The sequence below is a fragment of the Geotrypetes seraphini genome, chromosome 13 (genome assembly GCF_902459505.1).
Source record: "Geotrypetes seraphini chromosome 13, aGeoSer1.1, whole genome shotgun sequence".
Classification (NCBI taxonomy): Eukaryota; Metazoa; Chordata; class Amphibia; order Gymnophiona; family Dermophiidae; genus Geotrypetes; species Geotrypetes seraphini.
The window spans coordinates 33,379,542-33,406,050 of NC_047096.1; the positions used below are offsets into that span (position 1 = coordinate 33,379,542).

Sequence of the window (26,509 nt, forward strand, 5' to 3'; positions counted from 1 at the left end):
TGGACCTGGAATATATTTGGGCATTGCTAATATTCAATGTCAGTGCCCAAATAAATAAACTGTGCAAGTAGGACTGCATTAAAAGCAATCCTAACTATGCCTGGTTAGCTATCCAGGTACCAGCACTGAATTTCAGCAGTGCATGCATAACCACTCCCTTAAAACTGAAACAGCCTGCAAGCTCCTACTCACATTTCATATCCAGACTTTGGCACACCATCCCCCTCATCTGTTAGATAACTAGATGGACTCTGGAGCTTCAAGAAGGCCGTGAAAACTTTCCTCTTTACAAATCCAGGGCCTTAAAGTCAGAATTGACGTCGGGAAGAAGGCTTCCGGGTTCGAGTAGTTTGCAGCAGAGGAGCAGCGACCTAAATCGGGCCTGGAGGGAGGCTTTTTTGTGTGTGTGGTGCGGCAGGGGAGAGACAGGAAGTGATCGCCTGTCCCGTTGTCCCCGCGCACAGCTTCTGGACGCTGTCTCTGAAAATGGGACATTTTGGGCGTCCCGAAGCTGTGTGTGGGGACAACGGGACAGGGGATCCGAAAACGGGACTGTCCCGTTCAAAACGGGACGTATGGTCACCTTATTCAAAGGACAAGCTTCTAGTACTATTAGGGAATTTTTATCTGTAATCCATGTCTCAACTATAAATGTAAAGCCTACTTGAGAGTCTTCAATTAAATTCCAAACTAATAATGCCTTATTGCAAACTGACCGTGCATTAAAATAATAACACCTTATAGGTATTTAATCCTCTACTTTAACTGTTCTTACCTCTGGCACAATTGCAATTAAATTCTCTGCTTTACTTTTGCTAGTATTCTTATCCTTAACTTTCTGTTCCCTTATCATATGTTGTAGAGTACGACGGATAGTCTGACAAGTTGGTCAGCTTTCTCTCTGTCAAAAGTCTGTATTTTACACGTTTCTTATTTGTTACTAACACAGGCATAGTTGAAATTAGAGAATGACACGGTGACAAAATTCATCACCGTTCCTGCGGGAAATAATCCCATGTCATTTTTTAGTGTCTATTTCAGCCTCGGTCCTTCTACACCAGCATTCTTCAAAGCAATGCTTGTGGGTCAGTGGTTGTGGCCATTCATACTCTGATTCTTATATGAGCCAAGGATAATGAAGCCATTGTGACATCACTGATGTGATTGGCTCTTAGGCACTGGTGGAATGAGGCATTATGACATCACAATATCTGCTCTGGATACCAGCGACCCTTCATGCTTTAGTGTCTATTTCAGCCTCAGTCCTTCTACACCAGCATTCTTCAAAGCAAAGCTTGCGGGTCAGTGGTTGTGGCCATTCATACTCTGATTCTTCCCTCTCTCCTTAAAGAATGACATGAAGATGGTTTCCCACGGTTATCCGCGAGGATGGGAACGGTGATGAATTTTGTCACCGTGTCATTCTCTAGTTGAAATCATGTGTCTCTCCCAAGGAATTCCCCAAACCCACTAATAAACAAAAAAAAAACATATAGACCAAAAAGCCACCTCATTTTCAAATCTTACTTAACCCACCAATAACAAACCAAACCTCACTGAAAACCAGTATCTAACAATCAACGCTGATTCAACTTATCTTGCAAAATCTGTCAGTCGCTGCTCAAGTGGCTGCACAAAGGCACTTCCGATTTAAAAGCTCCCAAACCCTATCAAGATAAACAGCTGTGGGTAGTCAGAGGCAGGACCCAAACCCCAGCACGGCTAGCAGGATGGTAAGAAAGTTTCAAATGAAGCAGCACTGCTTCTCAGGGGTTATAGCACAGTTTCTGATGTCAAAAGAGTGGAGCTAGCTCACAACAGCTGCACCCTTAAAAAAAAATCCCTGGGCCATGTTTATTGCTTTAGCCCCTCCCCTCCAGATAATACTGTATGCAGGAAAGAGGAAGGGAGGGTTTGGAGAAAGAAGCAGAGCTATTCTGTTACTGTCAGCTCTAGCCTCCTACCTCTCTTTCATTCTATCCCCAGGCAGATTGCCCTATAGATTATGATTCTTGAAGATTTTCTGCCTTCCTGCTGTGCTCAATCTCACTCAATAGAGAACAGCCTTCTACTCCCTGCTCCAGCCCCAGCCCTACCAGACAGCATTCAGGAGACAAACAACATAGAAAAGAATTGCCCTGTTCTACCCTTCACTTTCTATAAATTTTCCCTTCTCTCTTTTCCTGTGTAGGGAACAAAAGGGAAGAGGATGGAATAGACCAAGGCTATCAACCTTTATGTGGCTGTGGTACTATTCATGTGGCTACAGGAAGTGTGTGACCCGCCCAGGTCATGACCCAAAATGCAATTTCATAAACCCATTTGGGAAGTTCTGGAATAGACTGAAACAGATAAAGCAAGGTCAAAGAAATGCTGCTCTATAAGTCAGCCCCTCCCTTCTTGTCATTCAGGGATAGGAGGGGGAAGAGATGAGACTGCAGCAAATAGAATAGAACTAATTGGTGCCCCTGGCTTAAAAACAAAAACTGGAATCATGTCCCGTCACTGATCTTTTAACACTCACGCAGTACAATGGGATCTTTTCCAGATAAGCCCCGCCACTAATGGAAAAAGTGGACGCGCCGAAAGTTAAGCCCCGCCACCTTTTGCCAGCGCACGCAACCTTAACCAGTGAAGTTCTCAGCACAACGGCCCCACAACGCGGCGCGATGTGTATAAAGTAAAGTGGGGGGGGGTTCCACCCCCACGCCCCCCTGTCGGAGCACCCAAAAAAGATTATAAAAAAGAGGATATGAAACTTAACATTATAAAAAAATAGGATAAATTGTCGACCATTTTTTTAAGGGCTCTGACGGGGGGGGGGCATGGGGCGGGGGCGGGGGCGGGACCCCCCCCCCCCACTTTACTTTCTACAGATCGCGCCTCTTTTTTATAATTTTTTTTGGGTGGCAGGGGTTAACTTTTTGGCGGGGCTTATCTGGAAAAGATCCCAATGCATCCCCCTTGGTCTTTGGAGCATAGGAGCATGGACTTGCCCTAAATCACAGGAAGCAGACTGGGATCGGGCTCACGGCCTCAGGGTGTTGAGGCGGTAGCTCTAACCATTAGGCCACTCCAATGGCCGCACCTAAAAGTTAGGACACACTAGAACGGTTAAAGGACTGCCGCTACAAAAGATTCCTGGACAGAACTCTTGCCTCCCAGGCAGGTAAATGGAACCACTGGCTGGCTAACATCACCAACCATTCCTCATCGTACCTCAATTTTAGAAAATCAATAAAAACGAATTTGTAACCTACAAATCTAGTGTATCGCTCCTCCCAACCTGTACCTTATTTTCGATGACTTTGCATTGTAACTTCTTCAACTTTGTATTGTGATGACTTTGTATTGTGGTTCATAGACAACGGCGTGAAAGACAAAGGCGCGCCCGGACAATTGAGCGCAGCGCGGAGGCGCGTGCCGCTCAAAATTACTGTTTTTAGGGGCTCCGACGAGGGTTTTTGTTGGGGAACCCCCCCACTTTACTTAATAGATATTGCGCCGGCGTTATGGGGGGTTTGGGGGGTTATAACCCTCCACATTTTACTGTAAACTTAACTTTTTCCCTAAAAACAGGGAAAAAGTGAAGTTTTCAGTAAAATGTGGGGGGTTACAACCCCCCACACCCCCACAATGCCCCCACAACGCGGCGCGATGTCTATTAAGTAAAGTGGAAGGGTTCCCCCCACGCCCCCCCCGTCGGAGCCCTAAAAACAGTAATTTTGAGTGGCGCGCGCCTCCGCGCTGCGCTCAATTGTCTGGGCGCGCCTTTGTCCCGGCGCGCTTTTGACCTGACACCCACTAGAACGGTTAAAGGACTACCGCTACTAAAGATTCCTGGACAGAACTCTTGCCTCCCAGGCAGGTAAATGGAACCACTGGCTGGCTAACATCATCATTCCTTATTGTACCTCAATTTCAGAAAATCAATAAAAACGAATTTGTTTAACCGATTGTAACCTACGAATCTAGTGTATCACTCCTCCCAACCTGTACCTTATTTTCGATGACTTTGCATTGTAACTTCTTCGACTTTGTATTGTGATGACTTTGTATTGTAACTACTTCGCTGATTGTCCAGCGCCTCTTGTTGTAAACCGCCTCGAACTTTCATGGCTTTGGCGGTATATAAAAATAAATCATTATTATTATTATTGTTATTTCTAGTGCAGTGCTTTGCATCTTTTTTTTTTTTTTTTTTTTGTGCATGCTTGGGAGACAGGAGGATCAAGATTTTTGCAGGATTTTCTGGAAGGGGGGGCCATTTATCATGACTGTTGAATTTAATTATCAGAATCCTATGGGACAAAGCTCTAAATCTTTTTAAGAATCAAATAAGGAGATAATCAAGCTCAGGAGATTTTTTTTAAGGTTTTTGGGTTTTGGTGCTGTGGAACAAATTGAAACAATGGCATAAATAACTCCACAATCCCATGGAGGAGGGGGTAAGAATGATACAATAACTAATGCAGAGGAAAGGCACATCTATCAGCTGCTTATTGATATATGCATCTATTTATTTATTTAATTCATTTTCTATCCTGTTGTCCCCAAAGAGCTCAGAACAAGTTACAGGTTAAACATACATAATTACCTATATAAACAAGTTTCAAGTTTATCAAGTTTATTCATATTATTTGATTGAACGCTTTTCCAAATTACAAAGCGTTGTACAAAAGATAAAAATATGATTTTAGAGAAATCACTTATACATAATACATTAATCAGACCTACATGGGTAATTGCTTTTTAAAACCACAAATATATATGCATACAACTCTTATTTCTAAAGGGAAAAAACCAGGTTCAAAGATCATTTCAAGTAGAAATTTATTAGACAGCAGGAGAGGGCATAATAAGAGCATTTATTTGCATTCCCAAATTATAGAAGATATTGTTTTCAGTTAATATGTTGCATGAACTTTGCCCCTCCCCTTACATGCACAATGCAAAATTAATTCTGTTCAGAGCCCCAGTTTTTCTGAAATTAGTACAGTACGCTCTCACGGGCACTCCAGCTTTTCACCCTTCCTTATTTGCCTTTTACCAGATTTTTCAGAGGCTGCAGGTGACCTTCAGGCGCAATGATAACATCAACAACTTTTATCCTGCGGGGGTCCCAGACACAATCTTCTTCTAACCCACTAGGTACCATCCCACAACCAGGAGGAACCCAGGCGGTATCATAACCCTGATCATGCCAGGTCTTCTGCAGGGGGTGACGTTGTCTGTCTATCTTTTTAACTTTACCTACATTAACTCTTAACTTCAATACCACACTTTCATGCGGTTTATCCAAGGGGTATCTTTTAGCTTTCTCTTTATCTCTGCTGACATAGACCCCTCGCCCCAGCATGCCGTCATTTGATTGGCTGAAACCGTTCTTAATGATTGATTTTGCAGCATTAACAGTGGTGCCGTGGTACATTGCGTAGATCTTTCCATTAATGGGTTCTTCATAGCTCTTCAGACAAGCTTCTATATAGCAGGGTGAGTCCTCTTCAGCCCACATGGTTTGATTGGAAATTCTATATGACTGTTCTTTCAATCTCTTTCAGAAAATAATAAGAATAAAAGCAGAATAAATAGACACAGTCTCTAAAAACCACAGTCTTGAACATATGTATGCCATTTCTTCAGTTACTGAACTGGATCATGGTGTGTAGAAAGAAAATATTGGAACTTTCCCCCTTTTTTTAATTTTGTTTCAGTTTCATTACATTAGGGGTCTCAAAATCCCTCCTTGAGGGCCGTAATCCAGTCGGGTTTTCAGGATTTCCCCAATGAATATGCATTGAAAGCAGTGCATGCACATAGATCTCATGCATATTCATTAGGGAAATCCTGAAAACCCGACTGGATTGCGGCCCTCAAGGACTCCTGCATTACATGTTGTTTAATTTTAGCAAATGCTGAAATTCTATGCCACTGAATTAGTACTCAACCATTCACATTCAAATTAAAAGTACTAATTTAAATACTGAAATCTTATCATACTTTTTATAGAGCTTCATGTACACCGTTTAGTATATAACAGCTACATGTGTAAGAAATTATTGGATGGACCGTCAGAGTGCAGTTGGGTAATACATCCTACCAGCTAAGCAGGGGTAGGGAACTCTGGTCCTCGAGAGCCGTATTCCAGTCGGATTTCCCCAATTAATATACATTGAAAGCAGTGCATGCAAATAGATCTCATGCATATTCATTGGGGAAATCTTGAAAACCCGACTGCAATACTGCTCTCAAGGACCGGAGTTCCCTACCCCTGTACTAGAGTCTTTGTCAGTCCAAATTTTATTGAAAACATTTATTTATTCTAATTTCTTAATAATTTAAACTTTTTCAATTTTTTTTTTTGCTTTCTGTGAAACTTTTTTTTATATATGTGTGCAACTTTTTCCATAAACTTAAGTACAGACCACTTAGCTGAACAGTGGGTTCTCAAATTTCATCTATATCAGCTCTCCCGACATGCATGTTTCTTGTATCCAGATACAAGCTCCCTCAATTGATCCCCTCGACCCTGAAGGTTTCTTTTGAAACATGCATGTCGGGAGAGGTGGTATAGATGAACTTGCACTGTTAAGGATAACTATGACAAATTGTAACCTATAAACTCTGTATTATGTTTATTGGTTTTAGACGCCTACTATGTATCGAGTTAGGATACAACTTTGCATCATAAATTTGTACTGTAATTATGTTAAACTGTAACCCGTTCTGAGCTTTTTGGGGAAAATAGGATAGAAAATGAATTAAATCAATAAATAGATCACTGGAGAACTGTGGTCTCTCTCCTGGTAGGAAGTGAGATCATGTAAAGTAGTGGTCCTTAACCCTGTCCTGGAGGACCACCAGGCCAATCGGATTTTCAGGATTCCCCTAATGAATATGCATGGAGCAGATTTGCATGCCTGTTACTTCCATTATATGCAAATCTCTCTCATGCAAATTTATTAGAGCTAGCCTGAAAACCCGATTGGCCTGGTGGTCCTCCAGGACAGGGTTGTGGACCACAGATATAAAGAAATGCATCATGAGTCCCCTGTACTGTCCAGAACATTGCAAAAACTGAGCTCCTGATGGGAAGTGAATCATGTGACTCCTAAACCATCCAGGATGTGGCATCTTCCTAATGAGAAATGTGATCCTGTAAAGAAACGCATCTTGATACCCTGCACTGTACAGCATGGAGGAGTAGCCTAATGGTAGTTCAGTGGGCTGAGAGCCAGGTTCAGTTCTGACTGTGGCTCCATGTGACTCTGGGCAAGTCACTTAACCCTCCATTGCCCCAGGTACAAAAAACACTTTAGATTGTGAGCCTACCGTGCTGTGTATATCTAGAAGTGCTATAGAATTGATGTGTAGTAAGTGGTGTCTCTCCTACCGATGGGAAGTGCTGATACTTGCAGTTCATACAGGCTTTCCCTGAATGGCACTGTCATAAGACTGTATATGTAAATTACAAAATCTCATGATATACCCTTGCATAGTATCTATAGCACTATTTAGATGAATAAACTTGCTAGGTATAGGTCTGCTGCTCTTTTTAATGTCTTCCATTGTAAAATGTGCTTTTTTGCTGTGCATGACACACAATATATGTGTTTCTTTGGTAGTTCTCTACTTATAAAAGGTTTCATGTTCAAAGAGCCTTTTGTAAAATACTAGCATAGAGAACATAAGAATAACAATTTCCTATCTATATCAAATCAACATAGTGATATCACCAGAATTGCTTATGGCTTCTCTGCAGGAACTTTTTACTAATTAAAGATTGTTTGACAGCGTTTTTTAAATCTTACAGCTGCATTTCATACGTTGAATCATATGCTTTTTTTTTTTCAGCATCTTCATGATTTTAGAATTGGTGCTGCTGCATTAAAGCGGTTTGACTTTTTTGTGTGGTAGAAAATTTGAGAACATAACATAAGAACATTCTATAAGAATAGCTATACTGGGTCAGACTTATGGTCCATCCAGCCCGGTATCCTACTTCTAACAGTGGCTAAATCCAGGTCACAAGTACTTGATAGAGTTCCAATAAATAGCAAGATTCCATGCTATTGATACTAGGCGTAAGTAATTAATTTCCCTATGTCTATCTTTTCCTCCAGGCACTCATACAACTCTTTTTTAAACCCAGCTACCTTAACTGCTGTTAACAAATCATCTGGCAATAAGTTCCAGAGCTTAACTATTTGTTGAGTGAAAAAATATTTTCTTCCGTTCATTTTAAGGTGTGGCTCACTGGTAGAGCCGCTGGCTCTACACCCAGAGATTGTGAGATCAAATACCAGTGCTGCTCCTTGTAACACTTAATCCCCCAATACCCTCAACTTTGAAATACCAAAGCCACAAAAAGGCAGTACACAAGTTCCCATTCCCTTTCCTTTGAATAGCATTACCATGTAACTTCTTTGAGTGTCTCCAAGTCTTTGTATTTATTGAAAGAATAAACCATCAATTCACATTTACCTATTCTAAACCACTCAGGATTTTGTAGACCTCTATCGTATCCCCCTTCAGCTGCCTCTTGCTGCCTCTTTTCCAAGTTGAAGAGATCTAGGGCACCTTTTATCCAGCAGCGCTAGAGCATTTTACCATGGGCTGGCCAAGTAAAATCTCCAACATTCATTCAATTCCTATGAGCATCAGAGCATTTACTTCACAGGCCCACACTAAAACGCTCTACCGCTGCGTGATTAAAAAAAAAAAAAAGCCCCTTACTAAGCTTTTCATCATATGAGAATAAAATGGTATGGTAGCTGTGATAGTCCACTTTTAAAAATAATAGTACGTGTATGTGCAAAAAACACATCAAAGTCACAAGATCTCAAGGATCAAGAGAAATTACAAGGAAACCTGGCAATTCCGAGCAAACAGGGTGTGTTCCTTTATGGTATTTCTCATTACACACTGATTTGTGCTTTTAAAGTAAGAATAACAATTTATAGCCCATGTAAGCGGGCCATATGTCTTAAATAATACTATATCATAAATCATTCTTTAGATGTACTTTATATTCATGCTGATAGCAGAGATAATTTTCAAATAAAACTCACCAGGAGGCAGGAAGATCTGTGTGTAAGAAAAGAGAAAAAGTTCTGGGTTTTTATAGCAAGGTAAATAAGTTTCAGTTTCAGAACTGATTTCCCCTTCAACATCCTGCCTTTCTTTATCTTTCTTATTTATAAATAGAATTACTCAATAAGCTCTGTTCTTTGAGGGTATAACTCCGTCAAATCCGCTCCCTTTCACAATATCTTTGTTCTAAATCACTAAATATCCTTATCCACTCCTTAGTAATCTCTAAAATCGATTACTGCAACGCCCTTTTTAAAGGAATTGCACAAAATGAAATTAGACGGCTTCAAATCATACAAAATACTTCCATTAAACTTATAACAAAGACAAAAAAATTTGATCACGTAACACCACTTCTCAAGAACGCTCACTGGCTTCCGGTATCGCATAGAATAACTTATAAAATATGCCTACTCACCTTTAAAGCAATGCTTTTTAAAACACCTGCATTTATTTTTAAATCACTGATCCCTTACTCCGCAAACAGAATATTGCGGTCAAACGAACAGCATTTACTGACAATTCCATCTCTTAAGATCATTAACACTAGAAGACAATTTATCTTTTCTGTTACTGCTCCACAAATCTGGAACTCTTTGCCAATTTATTTAAGAGAAGAACATAATATTGATAAATTCAAGACTAATTTAAAAACATTCCTTTTCAAAGACGCTTTCGATCAATAAGTCTTACTCTTGAATTCATTAATAATGTTGTATTTGACTATTCATTTTAATTCCCAACCCTGTGTTTTTGCCTGACCTCCTTTTCTATAATATTTTGTAGTTCAAATCCCCTTTTCCTCTTTACTCTTGTTTTGTTAAGTGTGTATATAGTCTAGTATATTTTAATGTTCATGTTTAAATTAATGTTTTACTTTTTAATACTTTTACTACTAAATTTCACAGTCTTAGACTTTTTATATTCATTTATATTTTATCCTTATCTTAGATGTATATCTAAAATAATTACGGTGATGTGCTCAGACCTGTAACCCAATAAATAGTGAAGCCACTACCATGAGTTTAACAAGGGGACCATCATTGCAACCACCTGTCCCCGACCCTCCCTAAATGATCTTGTAACTGTTCAAATACTGTAATAGTACTTATCTGAATGGAGAGGTTTTAGTTGTTGATCTTGGTCTTGTTAAATCTCACTGGTGACTGTGTTCTAACCAATAAAGTGAAGATTAAAATTCTATGATGATTGTGTTTATCCTCATCAATTCTTAACAATTCCCGTCCCCCCGACTCGAGTTTCGTCTACTTCGTCGGGGAGGGACACTAGAAATCTAAATAAAAATATATTCATTAATTCTACTTTTCTTAAAGATCTTACAAATTATTATAAAATACGATCCAAGCTACATCTCTTCAAAATACTCTTTATATTCTTAACTATTAGACCAGATTCATTCAAAATCTTTGGGCCATCTGGATAACTTTGCTCTGCCTGTGTGCTTATATAGGAAACTAAGCGGAAAGGGCTGGTCTTATTAAAATCCCCGGATGTAAACGCCGCCAGGGGAATTCCATATTTTACTATATAGCTAACCACTCTATGTCCACATTACTTTTTAATACTGAAATTTTAATTGTTTCTTTTTAAGTATGTTCATCGCTTTGAATTAAGATTAAGCGATTAATCAAAAATTTTAATAAACTTGACACTTGAAACAGTGGGGCTAACATAAGAACATAAGCAGTGCCTCTGCTGGGTCAGACCAGAGGCCCATCATGCCCAGCAGCCCGCTCACGCTGGGCATGATGCCACAAAAAAATTGATATTCTTAGCCATCTTTTGTGCAAACCACACTTTTCTTTTATTTATGTATTTATTCAATTTTCTATACCGTTCTCCCAATGGAGCTCAAAACAGTTTACATGAAATTATTCAGGTACTCAAGCATTTTTCCCTATCTATCCTGGTGGGCTCACAATCTATCTAATGTACCTGGGGCAATGGGAAGATAAAGTGACTTGCCCAGGGTCACAAGGAGCAGCATGGGTTTGAACCCACAACCTCAGGGTGCTGAGGCTGTAGCTTGAAACACTGTGCCATACTCTCCCCTTAATCATATTATACAACCCCTCCCCCCTATAACAATGACTCAGACCTTTTACAGAGAAAGTCAATTTCTCGTCAAATATAGAGAATGATACGGTTTCAAAATTCATCACCATTTCTGTCCCCGCATATAACTGTGGGAAATAATCTCATATCATTCTTTAGTGTTTATCTGAACCTCAGTCCTTCTACACCAGCATTCTTCAATGCAAGACTTGAGGGTCAGTGGTTGTGCCCATTCATACTCTGATTCTTCCCTCTCTCCCTAAAGAATGACATAGGGGTGGTTTCCTGTGGCTATCCACGGGTGGGAATAGTGATGAATTTTGTCACCGTGTTATTCTCTATAATCCTTCAGGTCTGCACTAGTGTTTTTGGTAAGCAAGTCACCTGCCCCTGGATTATATGAGGCGAGTAAAGTTGTACGCACAAATCTGTGCACATTGCTGATGTGTGTGAGCAACTTAATTGGCTAACAAGCCACTGCACTAACCACTTGGCTATTCTTCAAATCTAGGATAGCAAGCCAATCAGTACTGATAATTGCCACTTAAGTAATTATCAGCACTAATTGTCATACACATAGTACTTGCTAAGCGTATTCTATAAAGTTATGTGCATAAATTCTACCTCGCGGATCTCAAAAAGGGGTGTGACCAGAGGAGGAGCACGGGCAAGTTATGGATGTTCATATAGAATATGGCTGATCTGTGCCTAAATTAGAAACATGATGACAGATAAGGCCAATGTCCCATCCATAGCATCTACTATCTCCTCCTCTCCCTGAGAGATACCACGTGCCTGTTCCATGCTGTTCACAGTCTTTGTCTCCACCACCCCTACTAGGAAACTATTCCACACATCTACCACCCTTTCATTAGAAAGTATTTCCGATGTGGCGGGAGATCAAGATGGCGTCGGGAGCGGACACCTGAGCGAGCTCTCCGCTCGTTCGTATCTGAATCTGAGTTGTTGTCTCTTCTCTGGCGGTGACATGGGGAAGAGAAAAGGAGTTTCCTGCGTTGTCCCTCCGGCGGCTGAACCCCTTCAGCGGTTGATTCAGACTTCGATAACGAGCGCTTTTGCTCGCATGGGTGAGGCGACCCCAGCTACTTCGGGAGGGAACCCGGATTTTTCGGCGGACCTCAGCACAGAGTCGGACTACTCTAAGTCCGGACCAGAGGCTGGTTCCTCTCCAACCCGGAAGTGCACAAGTGCAGGGACTGCCTGGAAACCGACAGCCCCGAGAGGGAGAGAGTGATTCCAGCATCGGAGGGACATCCCTATCAAGCCTTTCACTGGAAGGAGGAGACGGAAACCACAAAGAATCCCCCTGCATTTTAGAAGAAGAGGTGAGAGGTGCCTCGGGAGGGAATACTATCTGTTTTGGGGAGATGAAGAAACCAGATAAGATAGACATGGAGGCGCTATGGCAGGCCATATCAGTCATGGATTCCAATCTCAAATTAACTTTATCTACAATTAAGACAGATTATGGAACTGTTTTCTCCAAGGTGGAACTACAAGGGGTGCTTCTCACTAATGTTACTGAAAGGTTGGAGAAACAGGAAAACAATTTGAGTGAAGTAAAAAAGATTCAAGTAGAATTGGTTAAGGAAAGATCTTATGTTTCCCGCAAGATGGAAAATTTCGAAAACCAACTGAGGAAAAATAATTTAAGATTTTTGAATTTTCCTAAATGTCCTATTATTTCACCAGTTGAGATGGCTAGGAAATATTTCCAAGAGACTTTAGCCATCCCATCAGAAAATTTACCTCCAATTGTTAGAGCTTACTATTTGAATTTAAGGACAACACAAGGGGAATCCACACCTACAGAAACCCCAGTGGATAAAGCTGAGGACTTAAATTTGTCTTCATTTCTGGAAAATTCCCTTGAGGTTGTCACTCAAAGAACTACCATGTTGTTGATTTTAGCCTTGGAGAGTGACAGGGAATTTATTCTTCGTATGTATTTTCGACATATAAATGATAAGTTTTTGGGTTCTAATGTACGAGTTTTTCCAGATTTAGCTCAGAGGACCCAGAGACGTAGGAAGGAGTTCTTGTCCTTGAGGTCAAGGACCCTGGCTCTGGGGGCTACTTTTCTTGTTAAATTTCCTGCAAAGTGTTATGTATCTCTACAAGATAAAAATTTTCTTTTTTTTGAGCCCAAACAACTTTTGGAATTTATTGAATCAAAGGAGAAAATGGTAACCATGCCTAGTAATGTATGACCTGCCAGCTGGCTGTAATTGGGGAAGCTAATGTCGTGACCTTGATTAGTTGATTTGTGATTATATTTAGATGTTTATTTCCTTTCTTGACCTTTTAATTGTGGTTTCAAATTGTGGACTAAATAAGATATTATATTTTCTTTATAAATTTAGTTGAATACTGTTATTGGATCTTTTGCATTGTATAAAGTAATGCTTGTATTAAAATGGAAAATCTCATAAATAAATAATAATAAAAAAGAAGAAAGTATTTCCTTAGATTATTCCTAAACCTATCATCACTTAACCTTATTCTATGCCCTCTCACTCTTGAGTTTCCTTTCAACTAAAAGAAATTCACCTCATGTGTATTTATGCCACATAGGTATTAAAATGTCTCTATCATATCTCCCCTCTGCCTTTTCTCCAAAGTATACATATTGAGATCTTTAAGTCTGTCACCATATGCCTTATGACGTAGACCATCAATCATTTTAGTTGTCTTCCTCTGGACCGAATCCATCTTGTTTATATCTTTTTGAAGGTGCGGACTCCAGAATTGTACACAATATTCTAAATGAGGCCTCACCAAAATCTTATACAGGGACATCAATACCTCCTTTTTCCTACTGACCATACCTCTCCCTGTGCACCCTAACATCCTTCTAACTTTTGCCGTCACCTTCTCAACTTTTTTGGCCACGTTAAGATCATCACATACTAGGCGGAGCTTACCCAAGATGGCAGTCTGATGTATCTGCTGGGACGCCATCATGCTTGTGGAGTGTTTCCTCATATGATATGGTGAAAAGGAAGTCAAAAATACAGGTATTCCCCATTGAAGCAGTGGCACCATTTGGCCCGATGGATGTCTTCGTAGATCGTGGCTCACAAACCCCCACAACTGGAGGTCTCCATGGCTGGAGAGAACGTGCAAGCTGAGGCACAGGACTTCTCCTTAGAGGTTGCCACCTTATCTCTGGATGAGCGGAGTCTGCCTAGCTGCCCTGTTGCAATGGAGGAGTCGTTTCTCGATGTGCCGGCTCGGGATGCCCTCTTGCTGGCCTCTCTGAGTGGGAGGACTGACCCTGGAAAGGAGAAGGAGGAGCTCTGAAGAAAGCAGCAATCGGTGGTGAGATCACAGCAAGCTCAAGCAGCTTCTTTAAGCAATGAGGAGGCTACAGGTATTTTGGGAGCCCAAGAAGTTTCTTTGATAACTGAGGTGGTCACAGGTACTTTGGGAGCTACAGGGAATTTTGGAACTGAGATTGTTCCCTTACAAAGGCCTAAGGTAATTACCACATAGTATTTGGCCACTCAAATTAATTGGCTGATACTGGCACTTCTGAAGACCAATAATAAGTATAAAGCTATAAATAAACATGCTGTGAAGTACTGTTTTGTAGAACACAAGTGATAGTATAACAGTACAAAGGATTGCCGCACATATTACTTAATAAATAAAAAATAATAATAATAACTTTATTTTTGTATACCGCCATACCCCGAAGAGTTCTAGGCGGTTCACATTAGTTAGACAGAGATTACAAGTGGTTACATATCAAATTGAACAAGTGGTTACAAGTGGTAACATATCAAATTGAACATAGCGTTGCAAACAGTAAGGAGGGAGTAGTTACAAGAGGTTACATATCAAAATGATCGTAGGGTTACGAACAGCAAGGAGAGAAGTAGGGGGGAGAGGAGGGGGAGGGTTTTTAAAGATGTTTTTTAAGCATAAAGATGTTCCATTTTTGACTAATATAATAAGAATGTATCCTGATGTATCTCGTTAAACCCAGAGAAGAAGAAAGCAGTTTCTTATATTGAGACCTCAGGCTGTACAGTTAGAGGCAACCTTTGTCCTAATATATCCTTGTAAGTGTGTTATGACATTTAGAGGTAATAGATATGTGTTCTATGAACCACTTATCTATCATCTATGAACCACATATCTATGTGTAATAGATATGTGGTTCTATGAACCACAGCAGCTGTCTAAGCTTATTTCTGCATGAGTCTGCATGAGCTTCTCTGCTCTCAAATTAGCACTGAAAAGAATTGTTCATGAGTAGTTAGATCGCCTCTTTATTTTCTTGAATGCCTTATTTTAGTTTTTTTCTTCAGCTACATCTCTGAATATTATGGACTAACTATACGTTGTATATGCTGATATCCTTTAAGCAATTTGGAATGTTAATTTTATTTTCAGTTTACATTGTATTTTTCCTTTATTGACTGGTAATCATTGCCAATTGTTAAAATTTATAAATAAAGAATTAAAGAACAAAAAAAAAGATCATCACACCCAAGTTTCGCTCCTCTTTCATGCACAAAAGTTCTTCACCCCATAAACTGTACCATTCCCTCAGGTTTTTGCAGCCCAAATGCATGACCTTGTGTTTCTTAGCACTAAATCTAGCTGCCAAATTTCAGACCATTCTTTGCTAAGTCTTTCCTCATGTTATTCACACCATCAGGGGTGTCTATTCTATTGCAGATTTTGGTATCATCCACCAGGACTTGGTTTTCTGCCAGCATTGACTGTGCAGGATTGATCTGTATTACCGTATTTTCGCGGATATAACGCGCGCGTTATACGTGTTTTTACGTACCGCGCATACCCCTCGCGCGTTATATGCCTGAGCGCGGTATACAAAAGTTTTAAAACATAGTTCCCACCCCGCCCGACGCCCGATTCACACCCCCAGCAGGACCGCTCGCACCCCCACCCCGAACGACCGCTCGCACGCGCTCCCACCCGCACCCGCATCCACGATCAGAGCAAGAGGGAGCCCAAGCCCTCTTGCCCGGCCGACTCCCCGACGTCCGATACATCCCCCCCCCCCGGCAGGACCACTCGCACCCCCACCCCAAAGGACCGCCGACTTCCCGACAATATCGGGCCAGAAGGGAGCCCAAACCCTCCTGGCCACGGCGACCCCCTAACCCCACCCCGCACTACATTACGGGCAGGAGGGATCCCAGGCCCTCCTGCCCTCGACGCAAACCCCCCTCCCCCCCAACGACCGCCCCCCCCAAGAACCTCCGACCGCCCCCCAGCCGACCCACGATCCCCCTGGCGACCCCCACGACCCCCCCACCCCCCTTCCCCGTACCTTTGGTAGTTGGCCGGACAGACGGGAGCCAAACCCGCCTGTCCGGCAGGCAGCCAACGAAGGAATGAGGCCGGATTGGCCCATCCGTCCTAAAGCTCCGCCTACTGGTGGGGCCTAAGGCGCGTGGGCCAATCAGAATAGGCCCTGGAGCCTTAGGTCCCACCTGGGGGCGCGGCCTGAGGCACATGGGCCCAACCCGACCATGTGCCTCAGGCCGCGCCCCCAGGTGGGACCTAAGGCTCCAGGGCCTATTCTGATTGGCCCACGCGCCTTAGGCCCCACCAGTAGGCGGAGCTTTAGGATGGATGGGCCAATCCGGCCTCATTCCTTCGTTGGCTGCCTGCCGGACAGGCGGGTTTGGCTCCCGTCTGTCCGGCCAACTATCAAAGGTACGGGGAAGGGGGGTGGGGGGGTCGTGGGGGTCGCCAGGGGGATCGCGGGTCGGCTGGGGGGCGGTCGGAGGTTCTTGGGGGGGGCGGTCGTTGGGGGGGAGGGGGGTTTGCGTCGAGGGCAGGAGGGCCTGGGATCCCTCCTGCCCGTAATGTAGTGCGGGGTGGGGTTAGGGGGTCGCCGTGGCCAGGAGGGTTTGGGCTCCCTTCTGGCCCAACTACCAAAGGTACGGGGTGGGGGGGTCGTGGGGGTCGCCAGGGGGGTCGCGGGTCGGCTGGGGGGGCGGTCGGAGGTTCTTGGGGGGGGCGGTCGTTGGTGGGAGGGGGGTTTGCGTCGAGGGCAGGAGGGCCTGGGATCCCTCCTGCCCGTAATGTAGTGCGGGGTGGGGTTAGGGGGTCGCCGTGGCCAGGAGGATTTGGGCTCCCTCCTGGCCCGATATTGTTGGGGAGTCGGCGGTCCTTCGGGGGGAGGGATGTATCGGACGTCGGGGGGGGGCATCAGGCTTTCAGGATGGGGACAGACCTTCAAGGGGGGACAGTGCACGGAAGTCAGGGGGGTAAACGGAGAGTCGGGACAGCGCACAGAAAGTCAGGGCGGGCGAAAGGAGCGTCGGGCAGCATGCGCGGTATACCCGTGAGCGCGGTATACCAAAGTTTTTGTACATAGCATCGTGATTTCTGCGCGCTATACCCGTGTGCGTGTTTTACACGGGTGCGCGTTATATCCGCGAAAATACGGTAATCTGGCTTGTTTAGTTTTACGATGGGTGTATTGATGTTCTAGTTGCATTTTTTAAGTGCACCCTTGTTGTGTGACTCGTGGATTATTACTAAAAATAATTGTTATATATAGAGGTGGGTGTGTTAAAAAATGATTGGTTCCAGGTGATACATACACTAGGTAAGCCACTGTGTATTTCAATCCTCAGGAACCCTATAGCTAGGGTTACCATATGGCTCCAGAAAAAGGAGGATGGATTGGAGGATGGAAGTAAAACCCGTATGTATCAATCCATCCTCCTTTTTCTGGAGCCATATGGTAACCCTAGCTATAGGGTTCCTGAGGATTGAAATACACAGTGGCTTACCTAGTGTATATATCACCTGGAACCAATCATTTTTTAACACACCCACCTCTATATATAACAATTATTTTTAGTAATAATCCACGAGTCACACAACAAGGGTGCACTTAAAAAATGCAACTAGAACATCAATACACCCATCGTAAAACTAAACAAGCCAGATTAATACAGATCAATCCTGCACAGTCAATGCTGGCAGAAAACCAAGTCCTGGTGGATGATACCAAAATCTGCAATAGAATAGACACCCCTGATGGTGTGAATAACATGAGGAAAGACTTAGCAAAGAATGGTCTGAAATTTGGCAGCTAGATTTAGTGCTAAGAAACACAAGGTCATGCATTTGGGCTGCAAAAACCTAAGGGAATGGTACAGTTTATGGGGTGAAGAACTTTTGTGCATGAAAGAGGAGCGAAACTTGGGTGTGATGATCTTTTTTTTTGTTCTTTAACACTAGGTAAGCCACTGTGTATTTCAATCCTCAGGAACCCTATAGCTAGGGTTACCATATGGCTCCAGAAAAAGGAGGATGGATTGATACATACGGGTCATTTTTTAAGTGCACCCTTGTTGTGTGACTCGTGGATTATTACTAAAAATAATTGTTATATATAGAGGTGGGTGTGTTAAAAAATGATTGGTTCCAGGTGATACATACACTAGGTAAGCCACTGTGTATTTCAATCCTCAGGAACCCTATAGCTAGGGTTACCATATGGCTCCAGAAAAAGGAGGATGGATTGATACATACGGGTTTTACTTCCATTGCTTTCAACCAGATATCTCAATGTGTCCTACTTATTTTCACTGCTTTCAATGGAAATAAAACCCGAATGTCTCATTCCGTCCTCCTTTTTCTGGAGCCATATGGTAACCCTACCTATAGCTTTAGATGGTAAAACTTCCTTCAGCCCAAGAGATGTTCCTGAACCATCTGTAAATGAAAAAGAAAAGGTCACTTTGCCAGTGGTGTATCAAGGATCTTCCCTTTGCTTCATCCCACCCCCTCTGATGTTACTTCTTGTTTTTACAAAGGGAAGGATCCAGTAAAAACATTTATAGAACTTCTAGGTTTATAAGGCTAAGGCGTAGGCCTAAAAGGCTCTTCCCTACTATATATGGCCCATGGCTGGGAAGAAAGAAAAAAAAAAAACAACAAAAACCCTAAGTTATTCAGAAGTAAGACAAGTTTTTATATGCCAACCAAATTGTTCTCTGCCTTTGCTTGTAATATGAAATTACTAGCTACCCCCTCTTTCTGGAAGAGGCTAGAATATCCAAGGAATGTGTATTACTCTGCTTGGAAGCTATCCATGTCAGACAAATGGAAAAATTACTTTGCTTCTAGAAGAGGCACTGAAAATCTATGTCAAAAACATAAATAGGGAAATATACCAAAGCAATTTGGTGTTGTGAATGTATAGAGATCAGAAAAACATTTCAAACACAAATGTAATGATCTCTACCAGAAAATTTCAATATGAATACTCAATACCAGTAGAGATGTTATACATACACTCAGAAATGTGTAATCTTGCCAAAGACCAGAGTCCCTGTAGCCAGACCCACCATCCGGTCATTGTGTATGAGAAAATAATGGTGAAATTCTCAAAAACTATTCAAATATATATAGTGCATGTGCCTTTTATAACATACAAAATGGATTTAAAGCAAAAAATGAACTTAGCTCTCAGGGTTCTGAGGGACCCAATGCGGATCACGTTATGAAAATCTGACTCAAGGAACCCGTAGAGAAAAGAAACTTTAAGGCTCTCAATACAATGGAGTGGTAAAAGGCTTCAAAAGAGTTTTCAAATCTGCTGTGATAAAAAAGAAAAAGTAAATATCCTCAAAAGCATGCTTTAAACATATTCTGGCTCAATGTGGGAAGGTACCTATCAAGTTGAAGTCTTGAATATACAGTAGAATCCAGATATGCCACTCCAATGGGGCATCCTGTTTACCTTTGCGGATCTTGCTCAAATGTTCTGATATATGCAACTTTATGCTCCTTGAGGTTTGGCCAATATAGTGTAAGGAACAAGGGAATTGTATGATGTAAACCACCCCTTGGGTGTCACAATTTGAAGACCTATTGTTGGCTTTAATTATAGCCTACTCTGGCAATGTGAATGGAAAATGACCTGTTATTCGGGGGGGGGACTTTGTGATGGTACAACAAACTGTGATTTGACTAACTGTTGTTTAAGATTTGGTCTTTTTGAAAATGCAAATCTTGGGATGTTCTGAAAAACAGGATGATATTGCATGATGCTCCAATGTTTTTTAATAATGCGCTTCATGGAAAAGGCATGATGTGAGTAAGGCAACACACACACCCCGACGCTTCTTATTCGCGTTGCTGTGTTTGCAGCAAGACTGAACAGTCCGCATTGGATCTTTTTCGTGCTCTTTTTTAATCACTTTACTGGGAGAACCTCTGTTAGAGAATCTATCACTCATATCTTTAGCTCTAATCGTAAAGTCTTCTTTTGAAGAACATAGGCGTTTAAGTCTCAAAAACTGTCCCATTGGTATATTGTCTCTAAGGTGCTTCGGGTGGAAACTGTCATAACAGAGCAAATTGTTCCTATCAGTTTCTTTTCTGTGAATGGATGTAGAAAAAACACCTTCTTGTAAAGTGATCATTAGGTCCAAAAACGGAAGTTGTTTGTGAAGTAAACTGAAGGTTTGTGTCGCATGTGTTCAACCAACGTAAAAAATGTGTTAATACCATCTGGGAGCCCATCCTTACAAGAAAGACATCGTCAATGTATCGTTTCCAATATACTATTGGCGCTAATGGCCCCAAAGCCCATAGAGATTTAAAGGGCTTTGGGGCTGTTGATGCGCAGCTTTGTAAAAGAAGCAGAATATGCTCAAAAAATCAGATGTATATATGAATTGATTTTCAAAATTTTCCACATGAAAGCACATTATGGATGGTGCCATTTTAGCCCCCATAGCAGTGCCCTTGATTTGTTTAAAAAAATCTTTGCCAAATTGGAAATAATTCATTTTTAAGGCCAGACAAATCAAAAAATCCATTCTAGCTTTAGATAACTCTAGGTTCTCCAAATGCATTCGTATGATGATTATCGCTGCTTCCTGGGGTATATTTGTATACAACACTGCTATGTCTTAAGTGACCAGAGTGGTGTTGGAAGGAATTCCTGAAAGCTGGTCCAATAGCTTTATCATATCGGTCGTGTCTTTCACATAGGACTTGATTTTTGGAACCTCTTGTTTAAGAAAGGTATCTATAAATTCAGATAAAGGTTCCAAAACTGAACCTATTCCAGAAACAATTGGTCTCCCCGGAGGCTGTTCCAAAGATTTGTGTATTTTAGGGACCAGGTATATAACCGGGATCCTAGGATGTTTTCTGTTCAGATATTTATATTCCCCTTCAGTAATGGTTCCTGCCTCCAGAGCTTTTAATAAAATGTGGGAAATCATGTCAACCAATTCACTGGTGGGGTCAGCATCAAGAAGTTGATACTAAGTTGTGTCAGATAATTGTCGAGACATCTCCTCGACATAGTCATCTGTGTCCAAGACCACAACTCTACCACACTTATCACCCTTATACGTTTAAAGGAGTTTTGCTCTGTTTAGAATGCACAAGCATGCTTTTGAGGATATTTACGTTTTCTTTTTTATCATGGCAGATTTGAAAACTCTTTTGAAGCCCTTCGCCACTCCTTAGTATTGAGAGCCTTAAAGTTTCTTTTCTCTACGGGTTCCTTGAGACAGATTTTTGAAACATGGTTCGCGTCGGGACCCTCATAACCCTGAGAGCTAAGTTCATTTTTGGCTTAAAGTCCTATATGAAAATCCTATGTGAAAGACATAGATTTAAATGAGGCGTTTCTAGGGATCTGCAATTAGAGCACCATTTATAGAATTTGTCATAGCTTCGAACAGCAGAACAGGCACAACATGGGTAGTAGCAGTATAAGCTTTCCCATGCTCCTATCAATATTCCTCAACCAATATACACAGACTTTGGTCTCACTCCTGATGCTGCAAACAGTGATGTCAATTAGAACCAAAACTGGTTTTGTACATTTTGTAATATGGATGCCTTTGAGGGTCCCTTGAGATCAGACTAAAAAAGATTTCAGATTTCCATAGCTTTCATTTAGTGCTGATTTGAGCCAGGTATGAACCACAGACTTAGAGGTGAAAAATTCTGAAACATTCTTCTGATTCCATCCAGTCTCCCAGAACAAAAAGCTTCAGACATAACTTATAGCTTACTCAAGAGGATGTTCTTGGGTCTCCATCACCAGATATCTTAACATCACACCTGCTAATGTGCTGCTTGTCCAGACTACCCTTTTTCCTGGAAACTATTTAATTTCTGTAAATCCAAACCACACAGTTTCATTTCTGCAGATAGGCAACACCCTAGAAGCGGAATTGCACACATCCCAAAATGCCACAGAAAAGGAAGCAAACAGATCAAATTTGCTGGTAAAAAAAAAATTCCAAGGAGCTACAGCACAAGCAAACTCTGAGAATTTGCATGGGGACTTTCCAGACTGGAGACCTGAGTATCTAAAAGGCAGATGAAATTAAATACAGGCAATTTCACAGTCATGCAAATAAGGAACCCAATTTAACTATAGGCATACCATTCTCGGTTTCATATTAGGAATCACCAGACAGGAAAAGGGCTGTGAAGTTAATGTGGATGGTACACTGAAATCTTCAACTCAGTGTGCAGTAGTGGTCAAAAATCAAAAGGGGCTTGAACAGGAGAGATTCAGATCAAGGCTGAATTATGTGTGTCTGTGTTCTTAGCCCTGTAAAGTAATAAGATGGCTGCTCTTGATTGTTCTCTTTGCATTGCTCCTTCAATAAACATTTTTAAAAAAAATGTTTGGAGATTGCCAAGTATGAAAGAAATGCCATAGCTTGGTTAATTCTACCAAATGTAAGATACATTGCTACAGGAGACTGTGTGGGAGAGGGGGGATAGAGGAGGAAAGATGGGGCTTTTTACTAAACCACAATAGTGGTTATTAGCACAGGGAGCCGCACTGCTCCCAGCGCTCATAGAGTTCCTATGAGCGTCGGGGCTTGTTAAGGGTGTTGACTGTTTTAGCTTGTGCAAATTTTGAAAATAAAGAAACAACAAAAAAATATCAGGAAAGAGATGGAGAATTATTGTTGAAACTAGTTGTACTGTCTGTTCTTATTTTGTGCTTTATAAAATCAATAATGGGGCAGAACAGGTTAAACAATGATTACGCTATTTAGGGGACACATCATTAAAGTGAAAGAGTGACTGATTTAAAATAAATTGGAAGATGTACTTTTTTATTCAACAATCAGTTCTGTGGATTTTAATAATCATAAAATGTATTTATAACTCACAATATCTTGCAGTTCAGAGCGGTTTACATCAAGAGAAACTGGCAAACGCAGTGAAACACATACACAAACATATTCAATACATGACTGAAATTTCATTGGACAAATTTATCAAATAAATAAGTCTTCAGGGATTTTCTAAATGTTTGGGGATTTGATCAAGGCATCAAACACAGCTGGATTTAAAAGAGATATGGGCAGTTTGAAACTCCTATAGGAAAAATCCATAAATAATTATTAGCCAAGTAGATCTTGGAAGGTTACCACTCATCCCTGGGAAGGATCTGCAAATAGACCTATTTTGGGGATCTCTGGCTTTTTCTTAATAACTTGGATTGGCCGCTGTCAGAAACAGGATCCTGAACTGAATGGACTTTTGGTCTGACACAGCATTGCATATTATACAGCTGGATAATTCTGCTGTAAGGGCAGGCAAAACAGTGTATGAACCAATCCCTGAGATGGGTCAGGGTTGGTTAAAGCTGCCAGTCAACTATTAAGAGAGGTTGGAGGTCAGGGGTCCTTTAAATTAGCAATATACCTGTTAGTCTTCATTCCCCCTCTATCCAACTTTTCCTACTTGCTCATTTCAACAAATTGCTATTAACTGCTACAGTCACAGAGCACCGTGGGGCATCCTAGGAGTTGCATGGTGCCAGTGAACTGCTATGATGGGCTCCCAGAACCTCCTTTTTCAATGATCATATACAAAAAAAGAATGTTTTAGCCTGTGCAGAAGAATTTGTGAGAGTCCCTTGATAACAAATTGGTAACAGACGAGCCCTCTCTTAAGAAGTTGGTAGCATATCTCTGCATGGACCCTTAGCTAAACTGAACATAGTCTCTGGAAAGGAGACAGGGGTTATATAGATCCTTGGATTGGATTTCTGGAGTTCTGCCTAGCTTTGTATAGCATGCAGCATTTCCAAGGAATGGTGAATTACAGTGAAAAGGGCATTCTTTGGAAATCTTTCTTCTGCCAGCGGATCAACCTCATATAATTTTAGTCCCTCCAAAGGGTGGTGGAGAGATGGAAGTACTCCAAGTTATCTGGTTACAGATACCCCTGGACTTCTTGCTAAAGATGTTTTCTGAGGGATGGGGGAAGGGGGGCAACTTGTTCAATTATGGTGTCCAGAGGATGCAACTACCACAAGGGGTAAGTGGTAAGAAGAAACAAGAATGTACAGAGCATTAGATCTAACCTATGACTCCTTAGCTTGATTTTCAGTAACTCTCTAGTACCACCTATTATCTGACTTATCCAGAAACAGAAAAGAGCACTCCATTAACTTAGGAATGGGATGACAAGGTGTAATCCATCATGCACAGAGTCAGGAGGTTATAGATGCCAATGGGGATGATGCTCATATGTACTTTGCACATAACTGTATCCTTTCATGCTTGGGAGTATGAAGGGAATGATAGGTTGAAATCTCTTGATTTAGGGTTACCAGATGTCTGGATTTCGCTGGACATGTCCAGGGGTCCAGATGGCATTTCAAAACCCGGCACTTTGTCCAGGTTTTGAAAAGTTTTCCTCCATATTGCGTTGGGCAGGAGGGCATCTGTGCATGTGGTGATGTCATCGTGTTGCATCCATGCATGTGTGGATGTCCTGCCCGACGAGAGCAGGCAGCAGGGAACGGGGCTGGGGTGGGATTGGGATTGGGGGCAGGATGGTACTTGCTTGAGTGGAACTGGGCAGGCCTGGGGGGGCAGGTCTTGGTGTCTGGATTTCCCAAACGGAAAATCTGGTAACCCTATCTTGGTTGGGGTTTTTTTTTTTTGTTTATTTTTATATACCGCCATACCCAGGAGTTCTTCCTCAAGGACACTCACTTTTATACAGTGTGATGCAAGAATAGGATTACCGGATGTACGGATTTCCCCGGACATGTCCTTCTTTTGAAGACATGTCCAGGGGTCTGTATGGCTTTTCAAAATCTGGCACTTTGTTCGGGTTTTGAAAAGCTTTCCTCCACATCGCTTTGGGCAGGAGGGCATCCGTGCATGTCAGAAAATCTGGTAACCATATCTTAGTTCTTCCTCAAGGACATTCACTTTCATACAGGGTGGTGATATGGTCTCTCAGCAAATCAGTCTTCTGCACCTTCCAACTTTATGCACTTAACCAGTAGCAGACTGAATATCACTGGTTAAGTGCTGGCTCTATCCAACCTCTGTACTGGATCACTCCAGCTTGAACTGGACTAGGCCACGGTGGTCAGAGCAGATTAACCATCCCCCCCTAACCCTGGCATCCTGTTTGTCTGTCTTGTCTGTGTAGACCAGGGATCTCAAAGTCTCTCCTTGAGTGCCGCAATCCAGTTGGGTTTTCAGGATTTCCCCAATGAATATGCATTGAAAGCAGTGCATGCACATAGATCTCATGCATATTCATTGGGGAAATCCTGAAAACCCGACTGGATTGCAGCCCTCAAGGAGGGACTTTGAGACCCCTGGTGTAGACCGTAAACTCTTTCAAGCAGGGACTGTCTCCTTTGTGACTCTTTACAGTAGTAGTAGTCGTAGTAGTACATGTTAGAACAGGGGAAGGGAACTCTGGTCCTCAAGAGCCGTATTCCAGTCGGGTTTTCAGGATTTCCCCAATGAATATGCGTGGAAAGCAGTGCATGCAAATAGATCTCATGCATATTCATTGTGGAAATCCTGAAAACCTGACTGGAATATGGCTCTCGAGGACCGGAGTTCCCTACCCCTGTGTTAGAACAAAACATTATAGCAGGGGTAGGCAATTCCGGTCCTTGAGAGCTACAGGCAGGTCAGGTTTTCAGGATATCCACAATGAATATGTATGAGATGGTTTTGTATGCACTGCCTCCTTGAGATGCAAATCTATCTCATGCATATTTATTGTGGATATCCTGAAAACCTGACCTGGCTCTCGAGGACCGGAATTGCCTACCCCTGCATTATAGTTTCTCGTCCAAAACTGTGTTCTCTTGTTTCCGCTATCCGACCAAGAGTACACTCCTGTTCAGACTGGCGCTGTTCTCTTCTCCTAGAGTAGACTCAGAATCTCTCCTCTCTTCTCAGGCCACCACATCTGAATCCTGTAAAAGAAATCTTCAAAAACACTCACGTTCCAAATTCATTCACTTCTTCATCTTCTAAGCTCAGAGAATCTCCAG

General features: G+C 42.0%; 2 protein-coding genes across 2 annotated transcripts in view; one reads left to right on the forward strand and one right to left on the reverse strand.

Annotated features, from left to right (window-relative positions):
* Positions 1 to 9,134, reverse strand: part of LOC117347592 — a 51,039-nt gene extending 41,905 nt beyond the window's left edge. Inside the window, exons 1-3 of the mRNA XM_033918707.1 lie at positions 9,072 to 9,134; positions 5,077 to 5,554; positions 776 to 804 (exon numbers count right to left, since the gene is read on the reverse strand). Of these exons, the coding sequence (XP_033774598.1) occupies positions 776 to 804; positions 5,077 to 5,515 (468 nt within the window). The 5' untranslated portion in view covers positions 5,516 to 5,554; positions 9,072 to 9,134. The remainder of the gene's footprint in view (positions 1 to 775; positions 805 to 5,076; positions 5,555 to 9,071) is intronic.
* The window catches only part of PIH1D2 (PIH1 domain containing 2), a 155,175-nt gene that overhangs the window by 32,190 nt on the left and 96,476 nt on the right, over positions 1 to 26,509 (forward strand). The window lies entirely within an intron of this gene.